At 38.7% G+C, this 14,664-nt stretch overlaps 1 protein-coding gene across 9 annotated transcripts in view; it reads left to right on the top strand.

Annotated features, from left to right (window-relative positions):
- The window catches only part of PAK3 (p21 (RAC1) activated kinase 3), a 247,440-nt gene that overhangs the window by 187,032 nt on the left and 45,744 nt on the right, over positions 1-14,664 (top strand). For all 9 annotated transcript variants that reach the window (XM_044235887.1, XM_044235885.1, XM_044235883.1 and 6 more), the window contains 3 exons: positions 4,096-4,227; positions 5,106-5,271; positions 14,085-14,148. In XM_044235887.1, the coding sequence (XP_044091822.1) occupies positions 4,096-4,227; positions 5,106-5,271; positions 14,085-14,148 (362 nt within the window). The remainder of the gene's footprint in view (positions 1-4,095; positions 4,228-5,105; positions 5,272-14,084; positions 14,149-14,664) is intronic.

Raw genomic sequence — 14,664 nt, 5'->3', positions numbered from 1 at the left:
TTCTCAGCCTAGAAGGGAGAGCGTAGCAACATTATACCTGTGACCTGCAAAAAGATTACTAGCAAAACCTGTTAGTAAGCCAAGCTGTTTATTAAACTCTAGCAGCAAGAAAGAGCCCTCCCTTTATAGAGTTTTGCAGTGTATTAAAAAGGGGATGTCAGGGAAGAACATTTATAGGGTTTTAGAGCATGGCTATATGATTTTATTTTATTTCATTTTAAGATTTTATTTATTTAATAGAGAGTGAGAGTACACACATGAGAGAGGGAGGCAGAGAGAGAGAGGGAGAAGCAGACTGTGATAAAAAGGGAGCCTGACATAGGACTCAGTACCCAGACCCTGGGATCATGACCTGCGCTAAAGGCAGACACTAAACTGACTAAGCCACCCAAGTAAACTTGATTTTATTTTTAAACATTTATTTATTTGTTTGAGGGGGAGAGGGGCAGAGGGAGAGAGAGAGAGAGGCAGACTTCCTGATGGGCCCCATGTGGGGCTCAGTCTCAGTTCCCTGAGATCATGACCGGAGCATAAATCCAGAGCCTGACGCTTAACCCACTGAGCCACCCAGGCATCTCATGGCTATGTAATTTTAAAGCAGGTCTTACAAGGCAAGGTACAGGTTAGGATTGTGCAGTGTTTGTGATTAAATAGCTTTAGGTTGGTGAAGTGAGAGTCTTCAAAAGAGTCTTGGTGAGCAAGCTGTTATTCTTACTAAGTAAAATGCTTCAGTTGGTTCAGTCTTATCTTCCAAGAATAAGCATTTCTTGAAGTAAGAAACTGCTAGTTTTGCTTGTTCTCATAGTTTTTAACATAAGAACAGGAAAATATGCTCTCACCTGATGCTGTTTAACATAGGGAAAAGAAAGTAGGCCCAGCCCCAGTATTCTTTACACAGGGATGGGTAAGTAAGCCTGGTCCTATTCTTACTTAATGTGGGGCCAGGAAATTATGTTGATTTCAGTCCTCAGGACCAACACCTGGTGTTCTAGTTATGTTCTGGGTCAGCTCATGTTCCCTGGCCCATCTGTCATGCAAAACATAATGTCCCCTGGGGCGCTTGCATTGCTCAGTTGATTAAGTGTCTGCTTTTGGCTCAGGTCATGATCCTGGGATCCTGGAACGAGCCCCACATTGGGTTCTTTGCTCAGGGGAAGCCTGCTTCTCCCTCTCTCTCTGCCTGCCGCTCCCCCTGCTTGTGCATGCTCTCTCTCTCTCTCTCTCTCTGTATGTCAAGTAAATAAATAAAATCTAAAAACAAACAAACAAACAAAAACAATGTCCCCTGAAAGCCAAACATTCTATCCAACCAACCAGCCAACATAATAGTATAGTGTCTGGTGCCAGATAAACAGAAACATTGGTCTTCTTCCTCCCCCACATACCTTCAGAAGGTGAAAATCTTTAGGTTTCCTAACAGTCCTTTTTCTGTCCTCAGAGATGGGGAGTGTCCCCCATATGAAACAGGAATAGTGAGGTTAGTAATGAATGTTAAGAAACAGTGACATTTTGCAGACAGCTCTTCTTTAGTTAAACAGTCACCATTGAGATGTACATGGTTACCTCTTGGTCAGTAGTACTGCTTAGTCTTTGTACCAGTCTGAGAAATCTAGACCTAGGCCCATTTTATTTGGCAAAGGGCAATTTTTAGATCCTTGTAGGCTGTATATACATTCTCATTTATGGAGACTACATGGTGTGTTATATCAAATATATTAAAGGGCACCTCTGCCCCAGATAATTTTTTTTTGCTGTAAACTCTTTAAAGTGATATTTTTAAAATATTGATTTTGAAATTATGTGATTACAAGTAACACTGAATTTTTGGTTAGGTATCATTTATTGGAAGTCATTATGACTACTCAGCAGTGGTTTCTAAAGACAATCTAATCTACAGTTTGGTTTTTAATGCAGTGAAATGTCTGTAACTACTAAATTGAAGTCACTACGTGAAGTTGACATATATACTTCATAGACATGTCATTAGACATTAATTACTTTAGATTTTAATAGTTTTTTGTTACATTTTGGAGGTAATGACTTATTTCTGACTTTAGATATTTTCATAGGCTCATGGAAAGCTTACTGCTCCTAACCATAGTTCATATTGCCTGATAGATTAGATAGCTTCATTTGCCATATAACAAGTAGTCCGTTTATATGCAGTTCTACCCTTCTGCCAGTGAACAATGATTGGGTGCATTCTTGATCCCAGCTGGCGTAAGGTAGAGCAGAACTTTCTGAAACAAAATAATCTCAAAGCAAACACCAATAAACTAGAAACAATTTCTAAGTTTCCCCACTGAAGTGCCTTGAAGAATTAGTCTTTTACAAAAAGAAACTGATTTTTTTTCCTGGCAATTTAATGTCATTAACACATGTCACTTTCCACACAGCTATAGTACAACATAATAGCTTAGCTCTTTTGGACAAATTAGGACTAAATACAGGTGTATAAATAAGAAAACCAATATCAACTAAGCATATAAATTTCAGTCTATAAGCCACTCAGTATGTGTATCAGGGCAAGCAGATATTCTTTCAAATACTTTCTTATAAATTCTAAGTTGTCTTCCTTTGCACAGTAGATAAATCTTGCCATCTCTGATCAGATATATGATTGCATCTTATAGCTCTACCATTAATTTATACATGATTGTAGAAGACCCGAGTTGAATTTCAACCATAGGCTGAGGTCCTTTGATGTTACAGTCTATTATTAGGCTCCCTGCATTTAACTTAGGAGTTTTGTCCTCAAGAAATGAAAATTCCTTTTTAGGATTAGTTTGAGCCGGTATACCCAAAGGCATCAACCAAAAACCAATACATAAACACACACCAAAAAATAAAAAAAATCCATAATAGTGCTTTCCAATAGAAATGAATGTCCTTAAAGCCATATATGTAACTTTAAATTTTCTAGTAACCACATAGAAAAAAAAAAAGAAATAGATGAAATTTTAATGACATTTTACTTAGCCAAATGTATTCAAAATATTATCATTTCAGCATATACACAACATAAAAGGAAATGCCTTTCACCAAGGAACTATTTTACAGTTTTTTTCATGTAATATATTCAACATGCAATATATATTTTACACTTATAACACACCTCAATTCAGACTAGTCACATTGGAATTTTTCATTAGCCATGGACAACACAGACCTCTATCATCATTCAGTGATTTTTAAACTTGAGCCTGAACCAGAATCACCTGGAAGGCTTGTCGTAACACACTATTATGCCCCACTCCCAGAGTTATGATTCATTAGTGTGGGTAGAGCCCAAGAATTTGCATTTCTAACAAGTTCCTGGTGATGATGCTGGTCTGGGGACCACAATTTGAGAACCATGGTCAAGGTGCTTTCAAAATTCAGCTTTGGAACCATTTTTACCCCTGCATTAATATGAATGATGAAGAACCGATCCTAGATATGATGATTGTTGTTTTTGGTGGTGGTATTGCAGTTTTTAACATTGCAAAGCACCATTTATACCTGTTGGTTAAGACTGAATAATTATTTATGTTGATGAATATTCCTTAGATCTTCATGTCTGTTATTTTCTGAGTGCTTCTTTCCAGGAGGCTGAACAGGGAAGCAACATTTATGGGCTTGCTTGTACTTAGTGAGTATTTGCAGAGCTGTATTAATACCATATCCATATGCATGCTCTGATCTTTAGGCACAAAACAGCCCTTTTCTGGTCGACAAACTATCAATCAACAAATTGACAATTGGCCCAGTACAAATTCAAGGCTTTCATAACATTCTTAAAATATATTATTCATTGATTTCCAAAACATTGAACTCTCAAATACTAAATGAATAGCTCACTGTTTCTGAGCTCAGTGGAAAATAAGAAAGATTTTTTTTTTTAAATGTCATGATGTTTAAAACCATGACCTGAATTTACCTCGGAATGTGGGCAGTCCCGGTCACCAAATTGTAGAGGTTCTGCTAATTTGTAAAAGGTGCAGTTTTTTTTTTTCATATCCCTATGTGATCCAATATTTCATTTCCCTTTTCTCATTTCTGAGAAAAACAATGGGGTGTTAATACCTGGTCTCTAAACTTTATTTTTGTCATAAGAGTACAAAAACAGCATCAGAGCCTCCTTTGGCTCCTCCAGTGTCTGAAGAAGAAGATGAAGAAGAGGAAGAAGAAGAAGACGACAACGAGCCCCCACCAGTTATTGCACCGAGACCCGAGCATACAAAATCAGTAAGTCACGAATGACTGTTTCTAAATGACTCAAAAAGATGTCCTCTGGAACAACTGTAGAGTCAGAATCTAGTCCATCCACTCCTACCTACTGAGTATCTACTGTGTTCCCTGAACTAGAGTATCAGGTACAACCTTGGTTGAGGTTGCTCTTTGGGGATACAAGATGGTACGTGACAATTAGAGAATGATACCAAACAACATGCAAATAAGTGCTAAGTTATAAGATTGCTACCGAAGTTAAATTAGAGAAGGAAATCCATGTGAATCAAGTAGGAAGAACTGCCTAAGCAGGGGCACCAAGGTCAGAATTAGCACAGCATATATGGGGAACCTCAGAAGGTGGGATCCTGAGAGCTTTCAAGAACAGTATATTTGAAGCAACTTAAAGCTCTTGCTTAATAATTAATTAATCACTTGACTTTAAAAACTCACCAGGGGTCGGGGTTGGGGCATGGAGGTGGAATGAATAGTCAAAGCACAGAGGATTCTTAGGGAAATAACAAAACTCCATTGCCATCATGGCGGATACACATCATTATACATTTGTCCAAACCTATAGAATGTATACCCTAAGAGAGAACTGTATGTAAACCATGGACTTTGGGTGATTATGACACATCAGTGTAGGTTCATCAGTTGTCACGAATGTCCTACACTGGGCAGGGGGTGTTGGCAATGGGGGAGGCTATGATGTGTGGGCACAGAGGGCAGTTAGGAAATCTGTACCTTCCTCTCAACTTGACTGTGAACCAAAAACTGCTTTAAAATTTTGTGTTAATGAAAAAAAAAAAATCATTGCCATGACAGCATCTTGACTTCATAACCCTTTCCCTGGCCTACTGTTTTCATCGTAGAATTGTTTTCTTATCTTTAAGATCTACACTCGTTCTGTGCTGGAATCCATTGCTTCACCAGCAGCACCAAATAAAGAGGTCACACCACCTTCTGCTGAGAACGCCAACTCCAGTACTTTGTACAGAAACACGGATCGGCAAAGGAAAAAATCTAAGATGACAGATGAGGAGATCCTAGAGAAGCTAAGTGAGTTTGTGGGGTATTTTGTTTTGATTTCTTTTGTTTTCTGCCATCATTTCTTCATGGGATGGTCTCTTGTAAAACATTTAAAGTGGGGTCTGATCTTTTCAAAGTTTGGGCCTCTTGCATGAACTCCAGGCTCCCTGAAGTCAAAAGATGTAAAAGTTTGAACTTGCTCTGTATTCCAGATCACTCCTTCCCCCATGCTCCAAATTTGACAGAAACTAAATATTTTCACTTGAGAAAATCAATTAAGGTGAAAACTTGACATGATGAATTCAACAGTGTTTTACTTTAAAATGATGCTGCCGAAAAGAATAAAATAATCTGATGACATATCTTTTGATCATCCCCTGAGGTCTCCCAAATGATCCATCACGATAGATAAGGCAAACTCAGGGCTCAATGCAGTCAATCAAAACCAGCAGCCATAGTAATATAGTCTTTTCCCTTAACTTAGGAGCATTTCTATGTGGAAAAGGGGAACAGGGCCAGCAAATGCTCACAAACTCCCTCCCGTGGTGTCATTATTGCGTACACACTTGTGCATACACACTCACTCCAGTTTCACGAAACAAGCCTCTTTCAGTTAGCTTTCTGGATCGAGGAGATTTAAGAAAAAGACATTGTCTGCTGAGAAGAGCCGAAGGTCTGTGAAGCACAGTCATTAAACTCATGATACAGAAACATCTAACACATTTCTGGTTGTCTACAATCAGTGCCCTCAGTCTTACTAACTCCTCTTCATCCGTCAAACCCCAACTCAAATGTGGCCTCTTCAGTACAGCCTTCTTTGCCTCTTCCAGTCTGAGTTAAGGGCTCCTCTTCTTTACTGCCTTTATGGCAGCAAATCACACCATACTAGTCCAATCTCTTTCACTTAGACTTGTGAGCTCCTCAAGGGAGAGGACTGTGTCTCCTTTCCCTGAATGTCCAGCTCTTTAAAAAAAGGTACTTGGTACATAAAGGTATTTAGCAGATGCTTTTTGAGTGAATGAATGAAAGAGTTAGCAAAAAAACATGTACCCTGACTGAGTCCCTGCTTGTCTTTTCTATGTAAGAATCTTTGGAGGAAACCATAGAAAAACAATTTCCTGCCATCAGGAAACTTACAATTTTATTTGGATAATAAGATTCAATAATGTAATACAATTAGAGAAAAGGAAGCTGTCTGGTTTCATGCAAATTTCCATCTCACCTCAGGGAAGGAAGAGAGTGGTTCTCACTGGATACCTCAGGGAAACTCTGCATAAGTGCTTGTGGGGCCATCTTGCCCCTCCAGGAAATACTTGGCAATATCCAGAGACATGTTTATAGTCACAGCACAGGGAAGGCTACTGGCCTGTAGTGGATAGAGGCTAGGTATGTTTCGAAAATCTACGTTACTAAAGACATGCTGCTCCTTTCCCTTCTGTGACAAAGAATTATCCAGCCCCGAATGTCAGTAGTGTTGAGGTTGAGACATTCTGAGCTAGAGGTATTTGGAAAGGCAAAGGTTGGCAGTGAGTGTTTGGAACCGGAATCACTGGGACTTCAGCCATCTGACTTTACTATACATGATTAAATATGCCTCTGGTGCTAATACCTACTATTTGCTGTAATAACAGTAGTAATAATTCACATCTATTGAGATTTCTCAGTGCTGGCCACTTTACATACATGGTAAGGTTTAATTTTCATAATATCTTGGGGTAGATTTAAATATCCTCATTTTATAGATCACTGAAATTAAGCCTCAAAAAGGTAAAGAGACCAGGTTACCAAACTAAAATGAGTGGTGGAACCCGAGTTTGAACTCAACTCTGTTTGCCTTCAAAGGTTACACTAGTTCTATTAACCCACTTTGCTTCTGCATATCCCAACTCTCTATATATAGAAGAGGGAAGGTAAAAGAAAGACTTTTCTGAATAATTCCAATTCAATTATTCAGACAGTTACCTCAATTCTTTTCTTTATTTTATACATGTAGACATGACCCTGTGAGATTTTATTAGATTTTTAAAATCTGACAGCTTTGCTTTCATTAAAAAAAAACTATGATGGGTCTTTGTTTCAAATCTTAATTAATTTATGAGAATGCAGATGCATTTTTGGGTTTCTTATACTTACTGACAGAGAGACGAGCATTCTTCCCTTTTGCCAAAATGTGGCTTTCCTTGCGGACTGTAATGGTGCCTGAACCATGGTCACTCTTATTGCTTGAGTGTTCTGCCCTGCTGAGCAACGTGATGAAGAGGAGTAAGATGCCTTTGATTACATTTATAAATGAAGGATTGGGTGTTTTCTTCTCAGCTGGAAACTGCTCGGGCTTTGGGAGAATCACTTTCTCTCTGGTCTGTAGGCCACCTGTAACTGCCAATCTGACTTCACGCTTCCAGATCTTGGCAGGGAGAACCTACAGAGAAATGGTAGAATGCTTTTCATGAAGTGGATCCAGGGTGAGCTATACTGCAAAGTCTGCAACGTGGGTCTTGCCTACTTCTGCTGCATCTGTGGACATGCACCCCCTATGTGCCTTCTCTCTCTGCCACAGCCTCACTCTATAAGTTCAGATGACTTATTTCACGCCTCTGAGCATCAGAGATAAGAATCATAACGGCATTTGAGGATTCTGTCTATAGGATGGATTTTTTTAAAAAAGATTTTATTTATTTATTTGACACACAGAAAGAAAGAGGGAAACAAGAGGCAGAGAGAGAAGCAGGCTCGGGGAGACTGACACAGGGCTCAATCCCAGGACCCTGGGATTATGACCTTAGAAGAAGGCAGATGCTTAATGACTGAGCCACCTAGTCACCCCTATAGGATGGATTTTATGTAACTCAACCTGTGACTAAGAAGACAAGTATTGGAGTCAGAAATGACAAGCCCCTTTCTTGTGTTCCTCTGGGCAAGTGATTTAACTTTCCTTGACCTCTTTTTCCTCATCTAAAAAGAAAAATATGGAGATATCAATACTACCAATGTCATGGCATAATAATAATTAAATGAGAATCAGGCATATAAAAACCACAGCCACAGTCCCTTGTACACAGTAGGTGCTCAGTAAACGGTAATTACCATTTTATTACATGAATGCAAAGCCTTAGTAAGATCGTACACTAGACTGGGCTTTGGAATGAATCATAAGGGAGTCTGGGTCATAGGCCCAGACTAGCTGTGTGTCCTTAGGCCAGTCAACTCCTCTAAATTTCAGTTTCTTCATTGGAAAAATGGAAGTAGTACTAGTACCAATGTGATAGGGATTTGGTGAGGACTAAACAAGGTAAAATATGTAAGACACCTAACACAATAAATAGTAGTACACATTTAATCATATTATTTTTGTCAAATGAGAGCCACCATATTTTACAACATAAAAAAGTGGGGGTCGCCCAGTGGGACAGAATGTTTGAAACCAGCAATGAGCTAAGATGCATGGTCCTTATACAGAAGTCATTGAGAGAATCAAGGCCCCCTTTGGAGCTTAGGGAAGGAGTCAATGAGCCTGTGCTAAGAGGCAAAGGAGAGGAGGCTGGGAGCCAGAGAGGTCGAGGAAGAGCCTATAGCCCATACCAGAGCAGATCCCACCAAAAGCATGGGGAAGGAGGGAAGGCAGCCATCTTTGGGCTCACGGATCCAATTACTGTGAGGTGGGCAGCCCAGACCACAGAGCTGCCAGACTATTCCTCTTCTACACAGTTGCTGATTGTGGGGGCCAGACTATGGGATCATTAATAGCTGAAATAAACAGATCATCTTTCAGTTTTACACAGACAGATAGCCTGGGTCTGGCTTGTTCATTGTGGTCTGTCTGAATCTGTTGGAAAATAAAGAAACCCCTACATTTTAGAGAAAATTTCCAAAAGGCACTGTCAGCAAAATGGTACAAGGCAGGAAATTTATTTTGGGCCCCACCATCACCTCCTCTTCTTGTCCCTCCCCTTCTCCAGCGTTCCGCACACAAAACTCTTCTAATTTCCCCCTCAGATGGACTAATACTAATTTAGAGAATTAGTTTTGCTTTTTTCTCAGGAATCCAAACCTCCTCGGTATGCTAAAGGAATAATCTTTTCAATGGTCAGAGTTCAACTTAGCTTAATATGTAGGAAAATACCCTGGTAGGATTTTCTGTCCCTGAAACCACACCATGAACCCTATTTTCAAATACTACTATTTAGTCATTTCTTAAGTCCTCATACTTTCAAATTAATAGTTGGCTTCTTATTTAAGAAATTGCCCTGGTAGGAAAATTGTTTTGGTGCGGCTTTCTTTTTTTTTTTAAAATCCTTTTGATTTTGAGTTGCTTATTTTTGTCACTGTTTCCCCCTATCATGTCACAGTGGGGTTTTTCTTCCCTTTCCTTAGCGTAATTTATAAAAACTGATTACAGTGGCTCTGATGAAAGAGGTCACTTGAAAAGCTTGTTTTGTGATTGGGAATCATAAACAAGACCTCCTGTGCACTTGCCTCACATCAGTAGATGGCAGCACACACTCTCCTGTGAAGGGTAGTGGGTGTGGAGACGCCATTTTATTTGAACAGCAGTTCAATCCAGAGGCAGGAGCTCATCAAAATGGCTGTCTTTTGGAAATCCTCATGAAAGGATTTATTTCCAGTTTTTTTTTTTTTAAACTCTGCATTCCAAGGAAATAAAGGTTGAGTAATTTACTACCATAAAACCTCATTAACTGAACCCTGCCAATTGAAATTGGTCATAATTCAGAAAGTGGCTTGGGCTGAAGCTTATTTGCTTTTGTTCAGTCTATGGAAAAGAGTTTTCTCAGCAACTTAATAGTATAACTTTCTTAGAAGACTATAAACTCCTTAATAAAATGATGGTTTCAAGTGACCTTCAAATTGTCATTTCATTACAAAAAAGAAAGAAAGAAAGAAAGTAAAGAAAAAAAGAAGAAAGTCCAGGCCTTTATCCATTAACAGCTGACTTGAATAAGGATAGTTCTCAGTGATGTAGAAATCTGTAAGATGATTTGAAAGGTGAAGTGGCAATTCAGAAATTGTTAAATTAAGGTGGCATTCTGTAGATGTAACTCAAGTAAAATACGTTCTCCAACCCCTTTCTTAAAATATGGGGCATTCACAAAAGGAAATGCCTAATTGTATTTGAGTTCAATGCAACAGACAGTAATTGAGTAACTAATGTATTTCTCACACAACATTGTTTGGGGAGGTGCTGAGGATACACAAATGAGTGAGATCTGACTCTTGTCTTTTAGACATAGTTTATAAGGGGATGTCAAATATATAAAGATGGATACATGGTGTATTAAGTTTAGAGAAGTACTGTAAATGCAAAGGCAAGAGAGACAGAAAGAGAGAGAGGAGGTACAGTAGAATAAAGGGGAATTGCTAATTTTATTTGAAAAAAAAATCAGGGAAGTCTTCCTAGAAGAGGTGCCATTGAAGCTAAACTGAAGCATGAATAGGAGCTTGAAAATTTAAGAAGGACATTCCAGGCAGGAGAATAGCAAGTTTAGATGGTATGAAGGCATATGCCCAGGAATGCTAACTTATTCAATGTCACTTAATTATATCATTGGTGGTAGATAGAAGGATTGGAGTCTTAAGAAAGGAAGCTTACCTGTCAAGCAAGAGCTCACCATTACCTGCAGTTTTTATGGTCAAAGCAATGAGGCCTGAGTGGGGAAGTGGTGGAAAAGAGATGGAAAATGAAGCAAAAGTCAGATACGAAGGGCCTTGTTCTCCCTGCCAAGGAGTTTGAAATTTACCCTGTAGGCATCAGGGGGAGCTTTGAGGACTTCTGAACCAGGGAATCACATGATTACATTTGCACTTAGAGCACCCTGCCAGAGTGAAGTGTGGAGCCCAGATTGGAGTGTGACGAGGCTAGCAGTTGGGGGTCCAGTGAGGAGGCTGTTAGAATAGCCCAGACAAAAACAATGAGGGCCCAACTAGAACAATAGGAACGAGGAAGGGACAGATTGACAAGGTCTCTGGGAGGTAAACAGATGCAGGCTCAGAACTTGGAGGACAGCCGCATGGAGGTAGTGAATGAGAGGAATGAGTCAGATCGGACTCCCAGATTTCTGACTTGGGCTACTGAGTGGATAGACAGTAGTTCAGTGAACTGAGATTGGAAATGCAAGAGAAAAAGCATTATAACAACTCACATATCATGTATGTCTTATTTAATTTCACTGAAACATGGACTTGTGTTATGAAAAAACAAACCACCACCCCTACCACCAACAAATCTAACAGCTTGATGAACAGTCCAGGACTGAAACATTTATTTTTATTTCAAAGTATACCATCTACTGGTAGGTCTGAACACTAGATATTGTTTGTAGCACACAGTTTAGCACTCGAATATATACTTTCTTGTCCTCATTCATTTGGTCAATAAATATCTGTTCAGTGACAGCCATTATTCTAGACACTGAAGTTATAGGGAAGAAAAGACAAGGTTTTTGCCCTCAAGAAGAAACATGAGAATCTCATTAGAGGGATCAGAGAAGAATTCAAAAATTAGGATGACTTGAGACAATGTTTAAGTAATAAATAGGAATTTGTGGGTTAGATAGAAAAGGAAAAGGGGGAGCATCTGCAAAGACCTAAGCCTTCTATAGTGATAGCATTACTAGGATTTAAAATAGGAGGGATGGTGAGTAGAGGAATTATATGAGATTAGTCTTGTTAGGCAGGCGTTGGTTGGTGCAAGACGGTAAAGAGCATTCTATGCCAGACTAAGAAATTTGGACTTGATTATGTAGCAAGGAGGAAATTTTGAGGCATTGTAAGGAAGAGTGAAATCATTCTGAAGAAGGGCAACTGTACATATCAGCTTACCCAGGAAAGTCTTGGTTTGTGAACTATATGGTGGCCCTATTCCTAAAGCATTGTGGAAGATAAAGAAGGTAGAGTGTTGAGGTAGCTAAGGACTAGTACAATTGTTTGGAAAAGAGGTGTTAAGGGCCTGAACAATGGCACTGGCCATGGGCATGAAGAGGAGGGAATGAATAAGAGAAGACTTTAGGAGATAGAATGTAGAGACCTTCTCTTAAATAGTTCATGCTATAAATCTTATCTATTGACACTACACTTCTTTGGAATGGAGCCGTGATAGTTAGATATAAGTCAAAGGTAATGGTACCAATATGTTTGCTTTAAAAAAAGGGGGCGGGGAGAGCCAGAGACATCCAGATAAATGATTCTGTTCAAGGTAATCCACTTTTGAACCTAAACCTGTATTCCCATGATGCTGTTATGGCCCAGAATTTTTCTGCATTCATTCAAGCCCTGCATTGAAGGGTCAATGGCACTTCTTTTAGATTTGTTTTGTAGTGGTGTATTCATCCTCTGAGTACTGGATTTGGTATTGTGAAATTAAAAAAAACCCAATATTTGTTTCCCATAGCCAAACATGATAAATTTAATGTTTTTCTTTCGTGGTTATAAACCACCTTATTCTCCAGTGTTTAGAACAGTCTATAGAAACACAAAGTAGATTGGTGGTTGCCTAGGGGGAGGGATGGATGATCAGTGACTGCGAACAGGTACACGGTTTCTTTCTGGGATGATCAAAACCTCCTAAAATGAGATTATGGTGAAATTAAATAAATTTTTGAACTCAAAAAAGTTATGAAAATCCATTGAATTGTACACTTAATTTTTTCCTTTAAAAAAAAATACTGGGCACTGCTTTTGCTGCATCCCACGTAATTTGATAGGTTGTATTTAATTTTCATTTAGTTCAAAGTATTTTTAAATTTCTCTTGCGGTATCTTCTTTCACGCATGTCTTAGTTAAATATCTTGGGATTTTCCAGTTTTCTTTCTGCTATTGATTTTTAGTTTGTATCCATTATGATTAGAAAAGGCATTGTTTACGATTTCAACCTCGTAAAATTTGCTAAGGCTTGCTTTGCTGCCTAACATGTGCTCTGTCCTGGAGAATGTTCCATGTACACTTGAAAGAAATGTGTATTCCTCAGTTGCTGGGTGAGGAGCTCCATAAATGTATTAGCTCTAATGGATCCATAGTGTTGTTTGTGTCGTCCATTTCCTTGCCGATCTTCTCTAAGGTTGTTCAATCCATTATTGAAAGTGAGCTATTAATTAAAGTCTCCCACTATTATTGTGTTGCTGTCAATAGCTCCCTTCACTCTTGTCAGTGTTTGCTTCATACATTTGGGAGCACTGATGAATTGCACCCTTTAAATGAGTGAGCTTTTATGGTATGGAAGTCATATTCCAGTAAAGTTATTACTAAAAAGTGGAGTGCAGGAAGGATTCTAGGTTTGGGGCTGTAGGATTTCAGAAATCATGAGTCTCGTTGCTTTATGAGTCAACTTTGTTCTTTATTAGACCCCATCACACTTAGCGCAGTACTGGGTACATAGTAATGGCTCAAGAGATATTTGTCCAGCAGAACTGAATATAGTGTCGCACTCAATTTCTCTCCAATTAGAGAAGATAGTGATTTTATCAAATAGTTCATGCAAGTTCTTAGATGTTTGTATCTCCTGATCTACAGTATCCTTTTATGCGAACTTTTTATAAATGTTGAGTTGTGTCCAGTCCTTTTTGTTTCTCAAACATCATCAATTTTGAATATAAAACAGCACAGGTTGTTACTACTATTTTAATTAATATATTACTGTTTGTTACTTTAACTTAAAACATATTATTAGCCATAAAAATTATAGAAAATAAATGAAAATATTGCTCTGATGTTTTGTTTGTCATTGACTGTGGCATTGTAATTTTTAGTATTAAATAAAGGGAAATCAACCACCCAATTTAAATCTTCTCTCTCTCTCTCTCTCTTTCTTCCTCTCCCCCCACCCCCATACTCAGGAAGCATTGTGAGTGTTGGTGACCCAAAGAAAAAATACACAAGATTTGAAAAAATAGGTCAAGGGTAAGTGATTGTTATTTAAAATATCAAAAGATAAGCACCAGAGATATACATTCAGATTCAATAGCAAACCTGGGTTATTTCAAGTTCTGCATTCTCAATATTGGTCTTTCTAGTTGACAGACTGACTGTTAATTAATATAGCAAGACATCTTGCTGGAATCTGCATTAATGTCGGGCTGAGAGCTATTTGTTTTGGGACATTTGAATCCCATAGAGTTAGAAGATCCAAACTGATTTCTCTGGAAAAGGAGTAGAGTTATAGAAACCTCTGACTCACATGAAAACTCCTTTTATCCCTGTCCCCCTTACATCTGTATGGATATTGGGCTTCCAATCCTGTTTCATTGTGAAACTGTACAGTGACAGAGTGGAGGCAGAAGAACTCCTTAACCTAATAGTCCAGAGGGGGGCAGAGTTGACTCTGCAAGTAAGGAGGAAACAGATTAACAATCCCTAAAGGAGATGGAGTACAAAATTTTCACTTAGCATGCTTATTAAGAATAAAGATCCCCAGGC

This window comes from Neovison vison, chromosome X (assembly GCF_020171115.1).
Source record: "Neovison vison isolate M4711 chromosome X, ASM_NN_V1, whole genome shotgun sequence".
Classification (NCBI taxonomy): domain Eukaryota; kingdom Metazoa; phylum Chordata; class Mammalia; order Carnivora; family Mustelidae; genus Neogale; species Neogale vison.
Note: the sequence above shows the minus strand (reverse complement) of the source record. Positions and strands in the feature narration are given on the sequence as shown.